This window comes from Kogia breviceps, chromosome 4, assembly GCF_026419965.1.
Source record: "Kogia breviceps isolate mKogBre1 chromosome 4, mKogBre1 haplotype 1, whole genome shotgun sequence".
In the NCBI taxonomy this organism is placed as follows: Eukaryota; Metazoa; Chordata; class Mammalia; order Artiodactyla; family Physeteridae; genus Kogia; species Kogia breviceps.
The window spans coordinates 119971553-119997096 of NC_081313.1; the positions used below are offsets into that span (position 1 = coordinate 119971553).

The following is a 25544-nucleotide window of genomic DNA, read 5'->3' on the forward strand; positions in this document are numbered from 1 at the left end:
TGGAACTGTGTGAGTTCTACAAAAGCATGTTGGAGTCATATAATGAAAAAGCAGATTTTTTTTATTATGTTTCTCCATATTTGGCATTGCTATAAATGGCTAACTAACATTTACTGCCAATTCAGTACAAATGTGTGGTTTGGTAATACCAGAACAGCAAATTTAAATGAAAAATAAAAGTTAAAACATTTCCACACAAGATTTTACAGTCTGACATTTCACTGCGTAGGTAAAAAGACACTTTTTTTTAAAACTACAGATTATTATTCAGCATGAATAAAAAACTACAACTTTTATTTTTAAACAGGAGTCACTGGTTTTAATTTTTACACATTTTAAAATTACTGTGATAAAAAATAATGAAAAAGCTTCTTAATAATGCCATACACAGTATAATATAGATTTGTCCCCATTATATAGCATTTGTTTAATATACAAAATAGAATATTGACACACTTGAATCTATGTGTAGTTAAGCAAGTTATTCGAGGAGGGTATTTTCATACAGCCTTTCATCAGAAAATAAAATCCTTCTTTCAGGCATTTTCTAGAGAGAAGGTAATCCTTTCCCCAAAACCTGGTAACTAAATCCTTGGTGGACCAGGCTGACTGAAAACGATGAACTTCCATTCCAAGTGGTTAACATGTCCTCCTTACACTCTTATTTTCTCTTCCAATTCTCAAACCAGGCACAGAAAAACACTTTCTTCTACACCTACAGTCTTTCTTTTGGGTGATCCACCAAGATCAAAATCTCACTGAGGGCTGCCACAGTTCTTGACTTCTATCAAAGTATAATAATATTGTTTATCTCATGGCGATGTAGTTTTAGGATATTTAACAGAGAACTAAAATGATAAGACTTAACGATAATAGGTTGTGTAGATAGATAAGTGAAATTGGAATTGCGCATTCATTCTACCATCCCCCAGTTCTGAAGTGAGGCTGGCTTTCCTTTATATGCATATCCAGAGCTCATCCTATGCTAAATATTCAGCTCTTCATAAACACTAATCATGCTAGTTTTCCTTTTGGGGTGTCTTTTTTTTTTTTTTTTTTTCAGGAGAAGGAAGGTGCTCTTTGAGGGTCCCCTCATAGTTTTAGACAGTTGGGTATACATATCCCAAAGCACTTGTACAGTATCCCATAGCAAGGCCTAAAAATACAGAGAGGGTCACTTTTTTCCACCAGTAATTAAAAACACTTTTCAGGATTTGTTGTGAGTCACCTAGGCACGTCACCTCTCGCTGAAATTACTACAAACGTCAACAGTTTGGGATGGCAAGATACCACATACATAGAAGATGAAGCTGCTTTCAAATAGCACCATAGCTTTCTTCACTTAAATCCATAATTATACTCACACATAATTCAGTAAATTTCTTCTTTCCCACATATCCTAAATTGTCATAGCTTCTTTTTCCATTTAATGTACAGCCTCCTATAGTTTTATGAGTGTCAGTCCATTTTCCTTTTAACCACAAAGTGCACATGTCTTTTATTCACTGAGCTCTATTTTTGGGGAGCCAAGGTCGTTGGGGCTAAAGTCCAGATTCCCGTGTGATGTGCTTTCTGCAGCGTTCTATAAATGAATAATAATTTATCTTTCAGAAGCTCTTTCTGAAACGTAACACTGTCACTGATGATAATATTCAAGCGGTATTTCTTAGGCACCAAAAATTTCACATCCAGCTGGGTTACAAACCATTTTAAAATACTTTGAGATCAATTTAAACAATTACAAAGGAATAGCCCCTTTAGAGAGCATTCAAAAAGCAAATGATTACATTTTTTATTAAATAATTTCTCTAAAATACCGAAAAATAAGAACATTCAAAAAGCATTCAAAGAAAACATAAACATGTCCTCATTTGGAAATGAACTCTTGTAGGAAAGAAAGGAATTAGTGTATTATTGGCAACCTATGAGATTCTGCACTATTTACATATTGCTGGTACCTCTATGCTTATTATTGCCAAACTTCTAAAGCCTCTGGTTTTATTAAACTGTTGGAGAGGCTGTACGTGATGGTGCCTGTAGGTGTGTAAGCATCGCCTTTCTGTCCCCGATTACACACTTTAGCGCAAGGGGAGGTTCAGTAAACTAAACCTGCGTGGACAGACTCACTGTTGGAATGAGAAGGGTGGCCATTCTGGGAGGCAGAGGGTTACTTCCTCTCTGACCTCAATGGGACGGAGCCTTGAGAACCTTCAGCACAGAGGGCCAGTCTCCATTTCCCTCTTCCTCTAGAGCAGACCTGTTTGGTTTCTGGGCCCACTGCTGCCTGTATGAATGCTCGCACACATTATAAATCATAGAGGTTATCCATCAACATTTCTTTGACCCCTACAAAAAATATATAACATGTCATGATAAAACAATCTCATCTAAAAATCATTCTTATTTTACACTATACAAGCTATTTTACAATCATTTTAATAAATTGCATGTAAAGCTGCAGTAGCCCTTCCCTTCCCAGATTAGTGAATACCAATATGATATATATCTGAAACTATAACTAAATATAAAAATATATTAGAAGTTTCATATTTAATGTTAGATTTTCAGTTTTCTATTACACAAATAATTCGGCCACCTTGAATAGAAATCAAATTTCTTGTGGCTTAGTAAATACAAGTTTTGAGTTTACAGAAAGTTGGTAAGGTGCACACAGAAAGGGCTACTACAGCTTCTATCTTGTTTAAAATGATAATTCTCAACAGTGAGGAGGAGAAATTCACATGACTTTTGTTGAATTCCATGGCACACATAAGGATGTGAGGGATGTATAGTTTTACGAACACGGAAATCTGACATATAGTCCTAAATCAGAAAAATCAGTAGCTGAGCTTTCCTGTACCCCCAGGAAAGAAAGACCAATTGGTGACAAATGGGAATGTGAAAATGGGTGTCTAGCCACTTTTGCCATATTACAGATTTGGGGGGAGGGGAGGGCCTAAAGTTTAGTGGGAGGAATTACTTGGACAGATTAAAATCTTCTCAGCTGTGTTTCAGCTGGTTATCCGGAATCATAACTTTTAAGAAGTTACACTAACTACAACAAAAGGTCCTGAAAAACAGTTTACCAACTTTCTTGCCATCTAACCATTGCAGAGATAGGGCATTAGGTACAAACAGGGCCTCTTGGTAGTTTTATTTTTTTTTATTTTTTAGTTTTTAATTTTTTTTAATTAGTCTTTTGTAATCCATGGTTTACCCAGCAGGTCACTGGACTAGGTGCTCTACACCAGTTAGGACGGTTAATTTGCACAATCTATATAATTCTCCACTGAAGCAGATATGTACAAAATATGAGCTTTTTTGACAAGAAAACTGGAGATTTGAGTCAATTTTTGTGGTCTTCTGATAGCTAAGTGCCATCAGGTTAGAAGCACCAACCCATTTTCACACAGAAGATTAATGTTTAGAGTTTATTTAGGAAAGCTATGAACTAGCTGCCCATCTTAAACAGCTGTACAATAACTTGAATACAAAAATTATGTAAGAAAAAATGAGCAAGCATAGTTCACTGAATATAAAGGAAATTGTTAAAACCAGACAGTAATAGCTATAAAAGGCACAACTTCCCTTTTCTGATATACACTTGTAAACTTTTTTCAGGTTTCCATGCATAAATCAAAAAATGCTATCCTAACTATACAGGGGAAAATACAGCAACAAAAAGTCTAGAAAATTTTGTCCAGCCAACTGTGAAAAGTATGAGCAGAAAGTTCATCACGCAGACTTCAGGCACTGGTGGTTTAGGTGCCATCCTTCTCTGAAAGTGGAGCTTACCCCCATGTTATTGTTTCTAATTTCTGGGATCCACCAACTATCACTTTCTACTTTTCCCATCACTGAAAAGTGATGGCTCAACTGCTTCTGTTGCCAAGTCTTGGCCCTCTATAAACCACATGTAGTGCGTATTTAAAACAAAACAAAAACCAAAACCAGACAAAAACAAAAAAGAAAAAACTGCTACAGGACAGACTGACAGTGTGTACAATAAAAGCTATAAATTCAACTTTCTTTAAGGCAACCTTTCTTATTAAGGCAGTCACTTTTGATGAAACAGAAGTTTTTTGATATTTCCACTTGAATATTTTGGTATCTGATTGGTGATGATTTCAGCTAACATCTCTGGGAATTCAATACTCATGGTCTTATCCAAAAATGTTTGGAAGCAATAGTTAAGGAGATTTTCAACCACCTGCAAGAGAATATATAGTAATGAACAGTCTTAAAAAATTAGCAGTAGGGATAGCTCATGCTTGTTGTTGGCCTCTATTTTTTTTTTTTAAAATTTCTGACTTAGAATATACCAATCTCTGCTGGAATTCCCCAGGTGAAAAAGAAGTTCACCTAAATAAAATGAGCACTCAGGTACCAAAAATCTTTGAATTTCTTTAATTGTATATAAAATTATATGGAATTAAGTATTTCGTGAAGAATTGCAGTACCATAGTATATGAAGGACACATTCGAACTTACTGGATAAATTCATACAAAAATAAGGAATTCTACCTTTAAAAAAAAAAAAGTGCTGTTAAATTCTGTACTAGCATCATGATGTTAGATGCACATAACTAGATGAAACAGTATTTCATAACTGGCCTTAGGAGAAATGTGTGCCAAACTGAACTTTATAGGTTGAAATCAGACCATCAGGAAAATCCATAAAAGGGGAAAAAAAAACGAACCCCAACAACTGCTGGTATATAATTATATACACTAATCAGGACATACTTTATGTCTCAGAAAATTCCTTTGATATTTGGATTTCTGTTTGACACTTACATCATGCATGGAGTCCAAGAGTTTTGTCAGTTGGTAAAACCGCTGCCAGTTCTGACTGGAGTTTCCTTCCCTCTTGACAATGGCTTTTCCTAGCTCTTTGATGTAGGTCATTCTAATTTCATCAAATAGCTCTTGACTCTTCAAACCTTCCTTAGGAACTAAAAGGTTAAGATGTAATCAATTAAAGAATTTTCTTGTGATAACTTTTCATTTATGCAAGTAGGGCATTTATTAGTAGCAGCACATTTCATGATTTACATAATCTATCTGTTCTTAATGCACTCCATTAAAACATAAGCATTTTCGAAGGATTATGAAACTACAGCCATGAGAGAATATGGGATAATAGAAAATTGGAGGACTTAACTTTGGGTTTATCACTTTGTTTCACTTTGTTTCTCATCTATGAATGGAGCTGGAAAACACCTTCCTCCCTAGTTCACAAAGCTAATTTGAAGACCAAATGAATAATACATTGATGGTCATCCTGCCCTTGAATTTAATTCTAGTACAGAGGTAGACGGTTTCAACAAAACAGTGTTTATTCTTCCAATTACATCTTGGAATATCTGTGATATCACCAGTCAATTAGGACCTTAAAATCAGCATGCAATATATTTTATTAATCAATGTGTTAACATACTGAGTTGGTATCCAATCTAAAAAGAAACTTGATTTTTTATGTGGCTTATATATATATGCCTTACTGGGGAGCAAATAGCTGCCTTTCCTTACGTACAGAAATATAGAAAATACCTCATGGATCATAAAGTTGGTATAAAATCAATTTTTTACACTACTCTTCAAAAAATGATACCAGTAAGAGGGACTGTGAACAGAGTGTTAACCATGGTTTCACTTAGTCTTGCAGAGATTATGACTTTTGTGGATGCCGCATTTCTTAAAGGGTGCTCCTAGGAACTCTGGTTCTGTGTTAATGATGATTAGGGATAAAAGGATTTGATGGTCAGAATTTAGCAAAACTAAGTGTTTAATACAAAGTTAGGCAGATTTCTGGATTTCAGGACTTCTCAGAGCTAGTTATGCACTCTCCAGGGAGGGGAACACATTGTTTCCCAAACTTAAACTTCATTGCTGCTGACATCTTAGAAAATGCTGGAATAGAGGAAAAGCAGTGGTTTCAGAAGAAGGAAGTCTTTTTCATTCTTACTTGCCCTGTGGACTTGAGTATAACCTCCCAGAGCCCGTTTCCTACTCTTTCTCAGTGAATTAAAAAAAAAATTTTTATTAAAAAAAAATTTAGATATAATTAGTATGTAACATTACATTAATTTCAGGTGTATAACACAATGATTCATTATTTGTATATATTGCAAAATGATCACCACAGTAAGTCTAGGTAACATCCATCACCAAAACTTTTCTTGTGATCAACTTTTTAAGATTTTACCCTTATATACAGTATCATATTATTAACTGTAGGCACTCTGCTGTACATCCCCATGAATTATTTATTTTATAGCTAGAAGTCTGTACTCTCTAAACCCTTCACCCATTTCTCCCATCCCCCAACACACACACAACTCTGGTATCTGCCACTTTGTACTCTGTGTCCATGAGCTTTTGTTTTTAGATTCAACATACAAGTAAGATTATATGGTATTTGTCTTCTCTGACTTATTTCACTTAGCATAATGCCCTCAAGGTCCATCCACGTTGTTGCAAATGATGAGATTTCATTCTTTCTTATGGCTGAGTAATATTCCAGCGAATACATATACCACATTTTCTTTATGCAGTCATCCATCAGTGGACACTTAGGCTGTTTCCATGTCTTGGCTATTATAAATTATTCTGCTGTGAACGTGGGGGTGCACTTCTCTTTTCCATACCTTTTTTTGGTTTCCTATGGTTAAATACCCCAAAGTGGAATTGCTGGATCATACAGTAGTTCTATTTTTAATTTGCCTAAAAACTTCCATACTGTTTTGTATAGTGGCTGCACCAATTTACATTCCCTGAAGAGGGCACGAAGGTCCCCTTTTCCTCCACATCCTCGCCAACACTTGTTAGTTATCTTTGGGCTTTTTGATAATAGTCATTCTAATAGATGTAAGGTGTGGTTCTGATTTGCATGCATTTCCCTGATGACTAATGATGTTAAGCACCTTCTTATGTACTTGTTGACTGTTTGTATGTCTTTGTGAGATGTCTGTTCAGGTCCTTCGCCCATTTTAAAAACCAGGGTATTTGTTTTTTTGCTATTGAGTTGTATGAGTTCTTTATATGTTGTGGATATTAACCCCTAATCAGATATACGATTTGCAAATATTTCCTCTCATTTGGTAGGTTGCCTCTTCCTTCTGTTGATGGTTCCCTTTGCTGTGTAGAAGCTCTTTAGTTTGATATAGTCTCATTTGTTTATTTTACTTTGCTTTTGTTGCCTTGGCTTTTGGTGTCCAATCTGAAAAATCAACCCCAAGACGGACATCAAGGAGCTTATGGCCTATGTTTTCTTCTAGGACTTTTATGATTTCAGGACTCATGTTCAAGTCTGATGTATTTTGAGTTAATTTTTGTGTATGGTGTCAGACAGTGGTCCAGTTTCATTCTTTTGCATGTAGCTGTCCAGTTTTCCCAGCATCTTTACTGAAGAGACTGTCGTTTTCCCATTGTATACTTACTGTTGGCTCCTTTGTCAATATATGTACGGCTGTATTTCTTGGCTCTCAATTATGTTCCATTGATCTATGTGAATGGTTTTATGCCAGTACCATACTGTTTAGTGACTACAGCTTTATAATATAGTTTGAAACCAGCTTTATAATATAGTTTGAAATATAGTGTGATCAGCTTTGTTCTTCTTTCTCAAGATTGCTTTGGCTATTTTGGGTCTTTTATGCTTCCATAAAAATTTTAGGATTGTTTGTTCTGTTTCTGTGACAAATGCCATAGGAATTTTGATAGGGATTGCACTGAATCTGTTCATTGCTTTGAACAGTATGGACATTTTAACAATATTAATTCTTCCAATACATAAGCACAGAATGTCCATTTATTTTTTATTTCCTTCAGTGTCTTTCACTGAAACATCTTAGTTTTCAGCATAAAGTCTTTTACCTCTGTGGTTAAATTTATTCCTGCATTTTTTTGATGCAACTGTAAATGGAATTGTTTTCTTAATTTTTTGTAAATTGAATTTGTATCCTGCAACTTCACTGAATTTATTAGTTCAAAAAGTTTTTTTTTGATGGCATCTTTAGCGTTTTCTATATATAAAATCAGATAATCTGCAAATAGGGTTTTACCTCTCAAAAATTTTTTTCAAATAGTTTTATTGATGACAATTAAACAGGCAGTAATAATTAGACCACCCAGGATGTGCAGACCCCAGTTAGAATTCTACTTCTTCCTTTTTGATTTGGATGCCTTTTATTTCTTTTTCTTGCCTAACTGCTCTGGCTATAACTTCCAGTACGAGGTTGACTAGTAGTGGCTAGAGTGGGCATCCTTGTCTCTCATTACTTATTTCAGAGGAAAAGCTTTCAGCTTTTCACCACTGAGTATGACATTAGCTGTGGGCTTGTCATATATGGCCTTTATTATGTTTAGGTACCCTATCTCTATACTGGCTTTGTTGATAGTTTTTACCATAAATGGATGTTGAATTTTTTTTTTTAACATCTCTATTGGAGTATAATTGCTTTACAATGGCGTGTTAGTTTCTGCTGTGTAACAAAGTGAATCAGCTATACATATATCCCCATATCTCTTCCCTCTTGCGTGTCCCTCCCATGGATGTTGAATTTTGTCAAATGCTTTTTCTACATTTATTGAGATGATCATATGTTTTTATCTTTCTTTAATGTGGTATATCACTCTCATAGGGTTTTGGTTAGGATTAGACCAAAGAATACATATGAAAACCTCTTGATTCCATAAAGCAAAGTCGACACTTCTGAGATGTCAGTATTAGTGTGAAAATGAAGGCCACTTAATCCGGAGTGATACTCTTATCACTGCCATGTTTAAAGTGGGTTAATTTTTACACATTATTATATTACATTACAAATAATCTAGTTATTGCTAATTTTTAAAGTAATGACTGCTTATTTATAATTTTTTTTCCCTGCTGGTTGTCCTCATTCTAAAAATAATTAGGGGAGAAATCCTATTCAGTATTTACATTTAAAAGAATTTCATCCATTCCAAATTACCCCCAATAATCCTTGGGATATTTGCTTTATGTAGTTCAGGGCCATATATTCAGAATTATTTTCCTGGTGAGTAGAATGCTTTATCTAATGAGTATCTTTAAATATAGCACTGTTTTGGGGGGCCTTAGAGTCTATTTTGATAATAATGTAGCTGCTTCAGCTTTCTTTTGGGTAAAGCAGTGGTCAGCAGTGACCCACTACCTGCAGCCTGTTTTTGTAAATAAAGTTTTACACAGCCATACCTGTTCTCCTTAAGTATTGTTGATGACTGTGGTCATGCCACACGGGGCAGTGTTTGAGTACTACTGACAGAGACTGTATGCAAAGCTGAAAACATTTACCATCTGGCCTTTTACAGAAAGTTTGCCACCACTGGGTTACACTATGCCATAGTATATCAGCCACTCAACCTCTTTATTTAGGTATATCTCTTATAAACAGCACAAAGTTGGACTGTATTCTTAATCCAGTCTTGTACTTTCTATATCTTTTTATCTTGGAGCCTTGGAGCATTTAGTCCATCTATATTTAATGAAATTGCTGATAATATTTGAATTTATTTGTACCATCTATTTGTTACTTCCTCTTATCATGCCTTTGTTTATGCTTCCCCACCCAACACCTCTCATTTCTTTTATTCTTTTGGATTGGTTTTTCTTACCATGTTCTCCCCTCAACTCCTCATGGTTTGGTAAGTACTTTGTATACTCTGTACACTCTTTCTATGTCTTGTTGTCGTCCTTGAAATTTAAACACTCATTTTTAACTTATCAAACTTGCCTTTTAAAAAAAAAACGTATTTTATTTATTTATCTTTGGCTGCAGTGGCTCTTTGTTGCTGTGAGAGGGCTTTCTCTAGTTGCGGCGAGTGGGGGCTACTCTTTTGCGGTGCATGGGCTTCTCTTGTTGCGGAGCAGGGGCTCTAGGTGCACGGCCTTCAGTAGTTGTGGCTCACGGGCTCTAGAGCGCAGGCTCAGTAGTTGTGGTGCACAGGCTTAGCTGCTCCACAGCATGTGGGATCTTCCCGGACCAGGGCTCGAACCCGTGTCCCCTGCATTGGCAGGCGGATTCTTCTTTCTCTTCCCTGCACCACCAGGGAAGCCCACCTTCTTGCCTTCTTGCATGTATGTAATTATTGTGTACTTCAGTTCTATTTTTTAACTCCCCAAAGACACTATTACTGTTATTTTATACAGTGTTAGTTTAAATGTATCTAAATATTTACCAGTTTCTTTGTCCTTTTTTCCCTCTTTAAAGATGGGATTACTTTCCTTAGCCTATCCTTTAATATTACTTTACTGAGGATCTGTGGTGGCACATTTTCTTTTGACCTTCATTTAAAAAAAAAATCTGGATTAGTATCTACATGTTTGTGACTGTTTTCTACTTGCTGTTCTTGTTATTTCCTTTTTTCTGCCTTTTCTAGTTTTTATTGTGTTTCATATGATTCTATTTTTCTCTCCTCTCAGTATATCAGTTATTACTTCTTTTTAAAATTGTGTTTGGTGGCTGCCCTAGAGTTTGCAATGTACATTTACAACTAATCTACATCTCCTTTCAAATAGCACTGTACTATTTTATAGGTAGTGCAGGTATCCTTAAAACAGTATTCCCAATTCTTCACCCCCATCCTTTTAACACTGCTAACATTCATTTCACTTATCCATATGTTATAATTATCCCATACACTGTTGCTATTATTTCTTTAAACAGTTATTAGATCAATTAAGAAGAAAAATGAATTTCATTTATTCCTTCTCTAGAGCTCTTCCTTTCTTTAAGTAGATCCGTGTTTCTGAACTAAATTAATCTCCTTTCCTCAGCAGAACTTCTTTTAACATTTTATTCAAGGCAGGTCTTCTAGTGACTAATTCTCCCAGATTTTTGTCTGAGAAAGTCTTCCTTTTGCCTTCACTTATGAAGGGTACTTTCACTGGACACCAAATCTTACATGGGTGATCTTTTTCTTTCTTTCAACACTAAATAGTTCACTACCTTCTTGCTTGCATGGTTTCTAGTGGGAATTCTAATGTAATTTTTATCCTTGTTCCTTTATAAGGAACAAGTAAGCTGTTTTTTTCCTTTGGCCTCTTTCAAGATTTCCTTATTGTCTTTGGTTTTCTGTAATTTGAGTAAAATATGCCTAGGTATAGATTTTTAGCTATTTATTTATCTTTCTGGGTATTTTCCGAGCTTCCTGGATCGATGCTTTAGTGCCTGTCATTAATTTTGGAAATTTATCGGCCTTTAATGCTTCAAATATTTCTTCTGTTCCTTCCTTTCTTTTATTTCTGATATTCCCATTACTTGTATGTTACACCTTTTGTAATTGTCCTCACAGTTCTTGAATGTTTTGTTGCATTTTTTTCATTCCTTTTTCTCTATGCATTTGAGTTTGGGAAGTTTCTACTGAGGTATCTTCAAGCTCAGTGATTCTTTTCCTTGGCTGTGTCAAATCTACTGATGAGCCCAGCATTCTTCATTTTCATTACAGTATTTTTAATTTCTAGCATTTTGTTTTGATTCTTTCTTAGAGTTTCTACCTCTCTGCTTACAAAACCCATATATTCTTGTATGTTTACTTTTTCCATTAGAGGCCTTAATATATTGTTGTTATTTTAAATTCCCTATCTGATAATGATAATATCTGTGTCATGTCTGAGTCTGGTTTTGATGCTTGTCTCTCCAGATTGTAGTTTTAAATTTTTTTGCTGAAAGCTGGATATGACATATCAGAACTGAGATAATTAATTAGGCTTTTAATCTGGCTAGGAGCAGGTTGTGTTTAAGGCTTGCTGAAGCTATAGGTGTTAAGAGGTTTCAGTTTCCTCTAATTTCCTTGTTCTTTTTTTTTCCCCCTGTTGTTTTTGAGTTTCCCTAAGAACACCTTAAATAGCTGTGTTCTGTAGCTCTCGCAGTTGTAATTCTGGATTATACTGGAAGTCTGTTAATATGGTTGTAAGGTGTTGGGTATGTGGAATGTTTTATACTTTTATGGTTAAATCTCAGGTTTTTCTTTTTTCTTTTTTTAAAAATTAATTATAGTAGGCCTGAGTCCCTAGGCTCTGACCTTTAGATGTGCTTCTGAACCTTTTTTCCCTCCTCCTTCTCCTCCCTTACATGAGATACGAAGGCAAAGGGGGCTGGAATTATCTATTTTCCCTTTTCTCCAGGTCAGAAACATGAGGGAGTCTTTCTCTGATCTTCACCTTGAAAACCTGGTGGGGCTTCTGGAGGTAAACCCCAGAAAACTGTGGGAGACAAATCCCCTAAGACTGGGTCCCCAGAGTTTTTAACATGCCAGCTATTCCTCACTTGATCTTCAGAAATTCATCAGAAATACTGTAAGTGTTCCTATGTTACTGGCTCCAGTAGCTTCTGTTTCCAGAAAGCGGATCTTGGCTGAGCTTCTCTGTATTTGCCTGTTTCTCCAGATTTTTGGGTAGTGGTTTGCCCTGTGACCTTACTTCACTGATGGATCTAAAAAAAAGTCATTGACTGTCAGTTTGCTCAGCTTTTACTTGAGGATGGGAGTGATAACTGTTTAACTGTGAGAGCTGAAACTGGAAAGCCACCCTCATTTTTCAGTTTTTTTTTCCTTAGCTTTCTGAAAAAACTTACTCCACTTTCTTCAATTGCTGCTGTTCTGGAAAGTTTTCAGCCATTATATCTTTTCACCTTTCATTTTGGATCTCTGATGATTATAGTAAGACCAGAGCTTTTTTCAACTGGTGTGCTATGAATGGGTTATGAATGTGTTGATAATGTCTGTTATGCTGGTTGCCACTGGTTGCAAGTAGCCTTCATTTACCTCGTGCTATGTATGAATGCTATTTTTTATGTTCATTATGACACGAAAAGAGTTGTGAAGCTTTTTAGACCTTCTCCCTCAATCATGCCTCGTATCGTTCATTTACATACATACATAACACACACATATATAAATATGAATACATGTATACACACATATATATGCATCTTAAAAATTATATTCTGGCTAATTTCTTCAGATATGTATTTCAGTTTAAAGTCTCTTCAAATGTGTCTAATCTGCCTTTAGAGCCATCATTGTTTTTTTGTTTTTTTTTTTAACAATTGCACTTGTCTTTAAACTTACTAAGTATAGTAATTTACCAGGCTTTGCAAATATCCTCCAAGAGAAAGCTAGCTTCAGAATGCAGCTTACCTCTTTCAGTACCTGCCTGCACCAAGTTTTAGTCCAGCATTTTTTAGCAGGAGGTAAGGATACCTATTTCAGTGTTCTATCAGAGTAGAAGTCTAATTATATCTTAAGGTATGTATTTTCATTCTTCTGATTTTATTTTTTTTAAAGAACCAGTGATATATACTGGTTCAATTTACTTTTTCTTATCATCTACAATGAAAAACACAACATATAGCTCAGTAAGTCTGGAATGTATAAAACTTAAAAGCATCATTCTTTTATCAGTAAGGTTAGTCAGTATCTTAGCACTGACCTGTACCTGGATATTACCAATCAAAATGATTCATGATCACAAATTTAACTGTTTCCTCAAACAACATCAAGCTCACTTCTTTAACAAGAGTACTGCTACAGGTAACCTTAAAAATTAGTATTTTTAATGGGTTGTGGAAATTTTTCTTACTTTGACTGAAATATTAGTCCTTAAATTTAGTGCCATTAAACAACCTTTTGTAAAATGAAGATAGTATGAAAGGATTAATATTGATGTGTGCTTTGGAAAAGCTTAAATAGATATAGTCATGTGCAGCATCCATAGCTTACAGTTATTTAGCAACTTTGAAACCACAGTTACTAATGGAATGAAGGCTTTTTTTAAACACTGGAAAGCTACTTATTTGTATATGAAAGAGGTACTCAGCTATCAACTCTGTATTTTATAAACACTAACCTAATCATTTTTACTGGAGTGACCTGAAGTTTATAGTGCTAATTGGTTCACAGACCTTCTTTTATTAGTTGTTGCAAATGCCACATTTTTACTAAGATAGGCAAGATACTTTGTATTTTTCAGAAGTTTTCTAGTATGCCTTTGCTAGCTGAAAGTAGTCTCACTGAAGTTCATATACCAATAACTTCATCCAAACTTTAAAGATTGTTCTATAAACTCTAGATAGAATACCTCTGTCCAGCAGTCCGGCTCCAGTGCTGCATTAACCAACCTTCTAATAGTAATCAAGCACACCTTTTGTAGGTTATATCTTTTTATCCCATAATTTTTTTAAAATTTATTTTTATTGGAGTATAGTTGATTCACAATGTTGTGTTAGTTTCTGCTGTACAGCAAAGTGAAACAGTTATATTGTATATGTACATATACCCACTTTTTTTAGATTCTTTTCCCCCATAGGCCATTACAGAGTATTGAGTAGAGTTCCCTGTGCTATATGGTAGGTTCTTATTAGTTATCTATTTTATATATAGTAGTGTGTATATGTCAATTCCAATCTCCCAATTTATCCCTGCCCCTGCTTCCCCCTTGGCAACCATAAGTTTTTCTACATCTGTGACTCTATTTCTGTTTTGTAAATAAGTTCATTTGTATTTTTTTTTTAAGATTTCACGTATAAGCAATATCATATGATATTTGTCTTTCTCTGTCTTACTTCACTCAGTATGACAATCTCTAGGTCCATCCATGTTGCTGCAAATGACGTTATTTTGTTCTTTTTTATGTCTAATACTCTATTGTGTATTACCATATCTTCTTTATCCATTCCTCTGTCAATGGACATTTAGGTGGCTTCCATGTCTTGGCTATTGTAAATAGTGCTGCAGTGAACACTGGGGTGCATGTATCTTTTCGAATTATGGTTTTCTACAGATATATGTCCTGGAGCAGGATTGCTGGATCATATGGTAGCTCTATTTTTAGTTTTTCAAGAAACTTTTTATACTGTCCTCCATAGTGGGTGTATCAATTTACATTCCCACCAACAGTGCAAGAGGGTTCCCTTTTCTTCACACCCTCTCCAGCATTTACTGTTTGTAGATTTTTGTGGTGATAGCCATTCTGACTGGTGTGAGGTGATATCTCATTCATTGTAATTTTGATTTGCATTTCTCTAATAATCAGTGATGTTGAGCAGCTTCTCATGTGACTCTTGGCCAGTTCTTTGTCAGTATTTCTTCTTTGGAGAAATGTCTATTTAGGTCTTCTGCCCATTTTTGATTGGGTTGTTTGTTTTTATGATATTGAGCTGCATTAACTGTTTGTATATTTTAGAGATTAATCCCTTGTTGGTCACTTTGTTTGCAAATATTTTCTCCCATTCTGTGGATTGTCTTTTCGTTTTGTTTATGGCTTCCTTTGCTGTGCAAAAGCTTTTCAGTTTTATTAGGTCTCATACGTAATTTCTTATACACAGTAGTACTCATTGTATAACTAAAATTTTTCACCAAATAACAGTGTAGTAGAGAAACAAAAATCATTCTTGTTGGCATTCCTTCTGTGTCTTCTATAGTGGCATTGTCAAAGGTTGCAGGAAGGAAGAAGGCTGTAGATATTCCAGATCGGTAGAGACCTCCTCCTCCCTGCCATGTGATTCATATACCTCTCCATTTCTCCATGATACCTATCTATCTTATTAACCTTGGTACCACTGGCTGTACCTCTCTAAAATTTTACATTTATGAAAATCTATGAAAATCTAAGATACCTGACTAGCAGGAAATAGTAGACTTGGTATAATTATTAGTGCTTTGTATACAAATAACCTTTGTTTCTAGACTTCTGTATTTTATGCTTTTGAATACTTAGGTGAATATTAGAAGAGAGTAGGTGTTCTACCAACCTGAAGAGAGAAGCAGTAAGGTTTTCATACAGAGATACTCTTCATAAGATACCTGAAGTCTGTTTAACTCAGAGGAAACATATAGCATATGTTTACATTGGTCATACATGCAGGGTAAAGCCATTCTCTGCCTGTGAAAGACAAATATCAGTGTTTGAGTTAGGAAGAAATAATTCTTGTTCCCCAAAAAAGTACTTTCTTTTGTTCTATTTTGCAAAGCCATGAACTCATCTAACTATTGGAATTAATGCTAATTCTCTCTGGATTAGAATTTTGGAAAACTTTCCTTAACATAGTGGAGAAATTATTTTTCTACATTTGTTTTATTTAAGTACTTTAGAATTTATTTCTACAGAATTTATTACCAGTTATTCATTTAAATAAAGGTTTTATGGTAGTATTTGAATATGTCCAGTTAGACAACACAGTTTTAAATCCTACCCATTTGAAAATCAAATGTTTTTTTTTTTCACAGCATTCCATTCTAAAGACAACTGTATGTGATACTGTTTACAGTTATGTAGAGGGTCAGAATTAGAACTTGACTCTGGGCTTTCTAATACCCAAAATCTGCCTCTGACTGACATTATGCAACTGAATACTCTTCCAACTAAAGGTACCCCAAATGAATTCTCAATTAGGATTCTCAAAAGTTAGTATCATATCACATCTATGATTTTCAAATAGACTCTCAAACTTTTTAAATGACACTAAGAGCCTGAAGCTGAGCCTCATTCATGCTTTTAAAAATACTTAAAGATCTGTTTTTTAAAAAAATTTTCTGACAGAAAGTGATCTTGGACTTAACAGGAAAAAAAAAATGATTGTTATCACAACAGCATAAGGATACAAGAATGGGAAATAAGAATGCCCACTTAAAAGCTATTGTTTCTGTAAGCCATTTATCCTCCAAGAAAGTTGAACACTGAGAAAAAATTTCTGTTAACTCCTGCTTTATGTAAGAAATACCAGGTTATGCTATAAGGTTATGCTATAACTGTTTAAGTCTAAATTTGAGTGCCCCTCAAATAAAAACTCTGAATTACATTAATTTTATAAAAGGTGATATGTTGGTGTTTCATATAAATCCGTTCACAGTTTTAACCCCAATTAAATGACTTCAAATTGCCTTTTAGAAAGTGACTATGAAGAGTAAATATAGTAAACATGTTGTTTTGCTTTAAAGATTTTTTTTTTGACGTGGACCATTTTAAAACTCTTTATTGAATTTGTTACAGCATTGATTCTGTTTTATGTTTTGGATTTTTGCCTGTGAAGTATGTGGGATCTTAGCTCCCCAGCCAGGGATTGAACCTATACCCCCTGCATTGGAAGGTGAAGTCTTAACCACTGCACTGCCAGGGAAGTCCCTGTCAACATGTTTTTAGCTTTTGAAGGAAGCATGGTCAGATTCTGAAATGAGCAAGTACTAAGAAATTTCAAATGTCTTTGAATATACATATTAGCATATTTTTATCAGTTAAATTTGATCAGACAACTTAAAATCTTGTCAAATTGTGATGCAGTGGTTTGAGCAGTCTTTTTCTTTGGCAATAGATATTTGAGGTGACTTCTTTCTTTGAAGTAGATACCTAAGAGTATGTGTGGAGATCTGGTCTGGTGAACCACATGGCAGTGCCTACTAACTGAGGGCAGAGATATGGGCCCTTCTTGGAATACAAAGAGTTATAGTACAGATTTCACATGCCTCTTGTCATGTTTCTTCTCACTCTGAAGACTGGTCTTCTCCTTCAGGTCTCACTCAGCTCAAATGAATGACACCTCCTCCAAGAAGCTATTAGCCACCCTATCTGAAAAAGACCTCTCTCTAGTAAAAACTCCATCACAGTCTGAGATTATTTTATTTATCTGATGGTTATCTGTGTCTCCTCAACTAGAGTGTAAGCAATAAAGGTCAGGAACTTTGTCTTGTTCTAATACTGTACCAGGCACATATTAGGAGTGTGGTAAGTATTTGGCGTTCCCCTGTAATCCATTTTCCATCATGTTTTCCTCTGTTTGAAACCCCCCCTCCCCCACGCACTGGCTTCTTCATGCTCCAAGAATAATATCTAAACTCTATTTGATGGCCTACAAGATGCTGCTTGACTTGGTCCCTGTCCACTTCTCTAAACTCATAGAATATCCTCAGTGGCTTTCTCTCAGTTCCTTACACATGCCAAGGTTGTTTCCAGCCTTTGTACTCACCTTTTCTGACTGAGATGCCCTACCTTTCCTGTAAGCTTGTTCTTTTGTACTATTTAGTGCTCAGCTATTTAGAGAGGCCTTCTATGGTCCCCGAATCTAAAGTAGCCTATACCCCTTCCCTTCCCCTCCCCCCGCCACTATTCTGTCATGGCTCTCTGAAATAATTTTGGTCATTTATTTGATTTTCCTCGTCAGTATGTTAGCAGGGGCCTCATCTATTATAGCTCAAGCTCTTAAACAGTGTCTGGCACTTGGTAAGTACTTGGTAAGTACTCAAATATGATTAAATGAATACTGTGTTGGAAAATAAGTATTACCAATAGAGCAACAACACCAAGTTTAACTTTAACTCAATAATTCAGCCTCTTTTAAAATATTTAGAGCTAGCATCATCCAGTCTCTGTTAAAATAGATACAATAATTGGAGCTTAGTACATAAGGCAAGCCCCCTCCCCTTTAACACTCAGCTCAGCTCAAATAGATGCTTTTCTGTAACTTCTACCTGTTATTTTTGTGCCTGGCATACTCAACAGATAAAACAATATGTTTGCTTTATCTTCACAGGATTTTTAGGCTGTCCTCATGGTTCTCAAGTGTCCTTTTCTCTTTCCTCCATTCATCCTCTGTTCATCAGTTGATGTTAATTTCCAAACTCCTTGCCACTCGGGACATATTTACAATTGTCAATCACTGTTACTTTTAATATGGCATCCTGAACACAAACTACTAATGATGGGTTAACTCACAAAGAATACAACGAGACTGTTATTCTAATAATGTGGTTTAAGATTTCATTAATTTTTTTGGAATCCTTAGTCAGTAGCACCCAGAGCTCACAATTTTAAAATCTCTATCTTTCTTCACATGAACACAAATCTCCTTCATTTTTCACTCTGCGCAGACCAATGGGTATGTATATGTGAGTGTGTGACTCTCCTGTTTGCATTCTAATAAAGGAAATAAGCTGTGAGTACAAAAAGGTAGTAATAAAAGGTAGAAAGTGATAAGAGCTAGGTATGTACAGCAGAGAGGTTTTACATGGTGGTATGAACATCATGAGCTAGGGGTATGTTTGAAGAATAGATCATTCTGAGTGGGAACAAAGAGTATGTGAAGGAGAACAACGAGAGATAAAATGAGGCCAGATTCTGGAAAGCCAGAAACCATGCTGAGTATGCACTGAGTGCTCACTGAAGACACCTGTGTGTTGGGGTGATACATTATATGATCAAACTGCGTTAGGAAGAAAAACTTAGCGTGATGGAGGATAAACTGGAGGCAGAAAACTAGTTAGAAAACAACGGCAATGGGTAAGGAGGAATGGATAATCTGAAGTATTTCACAGGCCTAGAAGAGTAGAGAATAGCTGATTTATCAAATCTTAAAGTGTGGTTGGTTCTCTCCCAAATTTAAAAATAAAATCTTGTTCCCATGTTCTTTCCAAGTCACAGACATTGGGTCAGCCTTGCCATGCAAGGAGATGCCTCTTGTCTCTGGGTCCATACCTGTCATCCCCTCATCCTAGTTGCCCTCATCTGTAATTGTCCCTGGTTCTGAAAGCAAGATCAGTATGAATTGCATCATGCAGTGCAAACACTGCATCTGTTTCCTTTCTGTTTCCTTCCTGAAATAGGGTTATATGATTAAAGCAACGCCACAGTAAGATTCCTTTTTATTTGCTGTAGACTTTACTGACCCAAAGCAATGGTCACTATTTAAAAAAATATCCTTAAATATGTCCTGGTACAGTAATGTACAGTAATAATGCCACATGCAATTTGCTCTGCATTACACTGGGCCTGCCTTAAGCCTTAAGCATTGCTAAACTCTATTTCAAGTTTGCCCAGTTCCAAGATACCTGGTAGGATTGATTCAGTCCTGAACGAATATGAATACAGGGAAAATGACTCACAAATGACTTACTCGTTAATAATCAGATCAGGAGCAAAACACAGCAAGTTTGAACTTGATTGCCTGTATGATCTCCACCCCAGGGCGAATGACATGAGGAACATCCATGAATATTGCAGTAGGGTCATTTGGTCATCCAGATGTAAGTTCCTGAATCCTGAATTAAGACGAATAAAGGTATGAGGAAACATTCTAGTTGCCGAAGAGAAGATCATCTCTCTGGGAACTGCCAAAGATAGTTTTGGAGGACTCTTAACAGATAGAGGAAATGAAGCACAAAGTGGGCACAGTTTTCCTTTGTCATCTGACATGTTAAGACCAAAGCCCTCAGTACTTTTTAATAGCATTCAATGTAAGAAAACTTAAGAGTTGCCGGTTTTTGTCACCTTTTGCCTATGTGAGTAAATATGGACTAAATAGTAAAATGCTATACTAAAATAGTAAAATAGAAAGCCAAGAGTCCCGTCCTGGGATGTTACTCATTCAGTGAATTTAAGTTAAAAAAAATTTCCCCTGATATTTATGCCTCTTTCCCCCTTGATGGAGTGGGGATGGCAGGAGGCCATGGGACCAGCACGATAGAAAGCCCGAATGTTTTATTTAAAAGAGTCTAAGACTTGTGCCTTAGCTGCGTTATCTTTGCATCTTACCTGGTATCGCCTTCGCCCATTTCACCGCTGCGATCACCTGCCGTCCACCCAACATGTTGAGTGTAGTCATGATCCGCCAAGTTGTATCTGGAATGGAGCTGTCGTAGCCCGCATATATCACCTCCGGCTCAATGACCTCCAGCAGTGACACCAGGGTAGGGGTGAGTTGCGGTAACGTTGCAGGGACTATTGTTTTGTTAGCAGAATTTTCAGAAGTTTCTTGTGACACTCCTGTAGTGGCCTGCTGAATTCCTTTTATCTTTTTCTTTGTTTTTCGAGCTGTGGGTATATTAAAAAAAATATACACACAAATCAGCTGTAATGGGAAAATCTGGGCAGCACAGTTTATTAAAGAGGTATTTTAATTTCTGCAACTATTTAATTTGAAAGAGGAGAAATCTTTTATGATAAGAAGAGAAAAACACATTTTTGCCTGAAAGCAAAGGATCAAGAGGAACCTGTTCATTTATTAATTTCCTCTACAGATAAGCCATTCTTCATTATAGTTATACTTTATATCAAATTGTCTTACAGTACTATGTTAAAACAATGTAAACAAATCACTCACCTAGATTCTTCCATAAAGTAATTTCTGTCTCAGTTTCACTCCAAAGTAAAAATTTTCATTAGTTACACAAGCCAAATTACTTTTATTATTAACTGAAAGAAAGAGTCTCAGTTTGTAATCCCAGACTAGTAACTGTGGCTTACGGTTAATCTAATTATGCGTATATGTAATGAAGAGACTGATACTGTTTATACGCTTCTTATCAAGATAGTAAGATGACATAGGAGATCACACACTAAAAACAGTATTAGTTCCAACAGCAGAAAAATCCACTTTTTACCTTTATATGATGGATACTATATGGGACTTAAAAACCTTTGGGGAGATGAAGAGAAAAACTTTAAATTTCTTTACATAAATTACCAGTGGGTAATTTCCCTTTTATAAGAGGTTTATATTCATGACTCTATAAGCCTAAAGTATCCATTTTCATGTAATATATAAAGTAACTAAAACCATGTTTTATTTTTGACATAGTTTGGAACAGTATAGTCAAATTACAGCATGGATTCTACAGATTTTTTAGTATTCATACTCTTGCACTTACTTGTTCTAGTGACAAATAAAAATATTAGGCAAGATTAGTATTCCTAAAGAGAAAGTACTCAGAACTCCAAGGAAGGGCAAGGAATGTAATTTGTATGAAAGAAGAAATGTACCTATCTCAGTTGTCAGGTATGCGAACCATTTTGCTAAGGGAAAAAGTAAATGCTAATCACATTTAAAAATAATTATTAGATTCTCTGTCCCTAAAATGCCAAAGTACTTAGTTTGTGGAGGACAGATGTGGTGGTGAGAACTATGTATCTCAATGTACAGTGTTAGAAAGGAAAAAAACCCTCTTGTTTACATTGACTAGAATGGTCCCATTTCTTATTGTGCTCTGTGCTGAGACATTTAAGAATTTTTAGTTAACATTTCAAAACAGAGAAACAGGATCATGATAGATCTGTTCTAATTTATTTTACCATGCTCTATTGAAGATACAGTATGCCATAGTAGTAGAGAGCATAAATATGAAACCAGCATGTTTGAATATAATCCTGGCTCTGCCACTGAGTAGTTGGGTATCTGTGCAAGTTACTCCCTGGGCCTTAGTTTCCTCTTCTGTAAAATGAGGATAATATTAGTACCTACCTCATAGGGTCGTTGATAATTAAGTCAGTTAAAATATATAAAATGCGTAAAACAGTTCTCGGCACATGTTTAAGTGCTATATAAGAATGATCATTGCCACAACTGGTAGTAAAATACAGTTGTAGAATATTTTGAATTCACATAGTCCAAGAAGCTACAGAAGAGTGATGAAGTCTTAAAAGAGGAAGAGCTCCTACACGTAAGAAAACCCTTTAAACAACCAAAGGTTTCTAGTTGACACCCAGATCTCCAAATCGTGGAATGTACTTTGTTGACAAAGTAAACAAGAACATGCATATCCCCAATCAATACACTGAAACAGTACTGTAAAAACTTCAATTAACCATAACTTAAAATTTGTCTAGAATATGTGTTCCTATACTCCACATTAGAATGAAGAAAGGACAATGACAAACTGGAGGATTTTAAAGTCTTCTCAACGTACAAACTCCTAGAAGAGAACATAGGCAAAACATTCTGATATAAATCGTACCAATGTTTTCTTAAGTCTGTCTCCCAAGGCAACAGAAATGAAAACCAAAATAAACAAATGAGACCTAATCAAACTTACAAGCTTTTGCACAACGAAGGAAACCATTAAAAAAAAAAATGAAGACAATCTACAGACTGGGAGAAAATATTTGTACATGATGTGACTGACAAGGGCTTAATTTCCAAAATACACAAACAGCTCATACAACTTGACAACAAAAAAACAAACAACCCATTTGAAAAATAGGCAGAAGACCTAAATAGGCATTTCTCCAAAGAAATACAGATGGCCAACAGGCACATGAAAAGATGCTCAACATCGCTAATCATTAGAGAAATGCAAATCAAAACTACAATGAGGTACCACCCCATGCCAGTCAGAATGGCCATCATTAAGAAGTCTACAAATAACAAGTGCTGGAGAGGGTGTGGAGAAAAGGGAACCCTCCTGCACTGTTGGTGGGAATTTAAGTTGGTATAACCACTATGGAAAACAGTATGGAGGTTCCTCAGAAAACTAAAAATAGAGTTACCATATGATCCAGCAATCCCACTCCTGGGCACATAGCCACACAAAACTATAATTCAAAAAGATACATGCGGGCTTCCCTGGTGGCGCAGTGGTTGAGAGTCCGCCTGCCGATGCAGGGGACACGGGTTCGTGCCCTGGTCCGGGAAGATCCCACATGCCGCGGAGCAACTAAGCCCGTGAGCCATGGCCGCTGAGCCTGTGCGTCCAGAGTCTGTGCTCCGCAATGGCAGAGGCCACAACAGTGAGAGGCCCGCATACCGCAAAAAAAAAAAAAAAAAAAAAGATACATGCATCCCTATGTTCACAGCAGCACTGTTCACAATAGCCAAGACACGTTAACAACCTAAGTCTCCATCGACAGATGAATGGATAAAGATGCGGTACATGTACTACTCAGACATTAAAAAACCCCAAAATAATGCCATTTGCAGCAACATGGATGCAACTAGAGATTAGCATACTAAGTAAAGTCAGAAAGAGAAAAGACAAATACCATATGATATCACTTATATGTGGAATCTGAAGTAGGACACAAATGAACCTATCTATAAAACAGAAACAGACTCACGGCCACAGAGAATAGACTTGTGGCTGCCAAGGGAGAGTGTGGTGGGAGAGGGCTGGATTGGGAGTTCAGGATTAGCAGATGCGAACTGGTACATAAAGAATGGATAAATAACAAGGCCCTAATATATAGCACAAGGAACTATATTCAATATCCTTTGATAAAGTATGACAGAAAAGAATGCATATATATGTATAACTGAGTCACTCTGCTGTACAGCAGTAATTACCACAACATTGTAATTCAACTATACTTCAATAAAAAATAAATTAAGGGCTTCCCTGGTGGCGCAGTGGTTGAGAGTCTGCCTGCTGATGCAGGGGATGCGGGTTCGTGCCCCGGTCCGGGAAGATCCCACACGCCGTGGAGCGGCTAGGCCCGTGAGCCATGGCCGCTGGGCCTGCGCGTCCAGAGCCTGTGCTCCGCAATGGGAGAGGCCACAGCAGTGAGAGGCCCGCGTACCGCAAAAAATAAATAAATAATAAATTAAGAACGTAAAAAAAAAAATCAAAGGAAAAAAATTTTAAAAATCATCTATACTCAATATATAATCAGTTTAATTTCTTACTGCTTATCTATAGTCCTAAGAGAGAACTGATGCTTCTGAATAAAGCTCAGAAAGGCCTACTGAGCCCAACTGTGTTGTGCTATGTACTATTTTCACATAACTGTGGCAAGGAGTTGTTAATTGAATTAGTTAAGCAATCACTATTTTTAATCACAATTTAGTTAATAATATTTTTCTCTAAATGAAGTTCCTGACCCCTTGGAGCATACAGGAGATTAGTGGTCAATATATGATCTCTACAGATGTGTTCAGGAGTCTGTGACAGCTCCATTTCATTCTTAAGAAAAGTAAAGAAATCTTATTTAGCTTAAAACTTAGCTTAAAAATATTAGTTATGAAATCTGATACCATAAGCCTCCTTGCCTATAAGTTCCACTTGACCCTTATGACAAAAATAAAACTATAATTAGGAATGATTACAATACACCTTAAAATGAAAAAACATTTAGGATCACCATTAAAAAACTTACTGTACTCAAATGCCAGGCACTTTAAGCAGTGAAGAAGGTTGCCTTAAAATAAATCTTGAGAATCACTTGGTATGGAGCAACAGTATCAAAATACAGCACTTGCAGTACTAAATTACATTTATGGAGAGCATTGGGCTCTGAGAGAGTTGACTGCTTCTGCAAAATTACTCTGGGGCTATCGTGAAACTGCTTTGCTTAGGGGAAACATTCCGATGAACAAGAGAACATTTTTAAAGATTGTTTTAAAAAAAACAAAGAACAATGTAGTTCAACCATGTGTTTCACGCTTAAGTACTAAGTATTACTGCCCACCAAATACCTCTGGGGCACACACATACCTAGTCCAAATAAAAGTTTTATATATACTGGAGTAATTAAAAACAAAAGTGAGGCTTTCATACTAAAACCACATATACACAAAAACTCTTATTAGATTTTTTAAAGCCTTTCTTTAAATTTTTCTACAAGTAGAGTTACATTATCAACTGAATGATATGTGCTACCTAACAGCTAATATATTATTAAATAACAAACTAGAACTGTGTAGTGTAAGTGGACATAAGGTTAATCTTGGTCCTACTTGAAGGTGGTTTTAACATGAGGGTCCAAAATAACCTCTTTGAATAGAAGAATGTATATCAAAGACTAGCATGTAGTAGCTCTTGACAAA

At 35.9% G+C, this 25544-nt stretch overlaps 1 protein-coding gene across 20 annotated transcripts in view; it reads right to left on the bottom strand.

Moving 5' to 3' along the window:
• Positions 1-1769: 1769 nt before the first annotated feature.
• Positions 1770-25544, bottom strand: part of NR3C1 (nuclear receptor subfamily 3 group C member 1) — a 740177-nt gene continuing 716402 nt past the window's right edge. For 14 of the 20 annotated variants that reach the window (XM_067031863.1, XM_067031862.1, XM_067031858.1 and 11 more), the window contains 5 exons: positions 20543-20821; positions 19905-20049; positions 15774-15904; positions 4798-4955; positions 1770-4210 (listed from right to left, as the gene is read on the bottom strand). In XM_067031863.1, coding sequence (XP_066887964.1) covers positions 4058-4210; positions 4798-4955; positions 15774-15904; positions 19905-20049; positions 20543-20821 — 866 coding nt within the window. In that variant the 3' untranslated portion in view covers positions 1770-4057. Of the gene's footprint in view, positions 4211-4797; positions 4956-15765; positions 15905-19904; positions 20050-20542; positions 20822-25544 lie in introns of those variants that run through there. The other 6 variants (XM_067031865.1, XM_067031856.1, XM_067031868.1 and 3 more) reach the window with 6 other exon arrangements.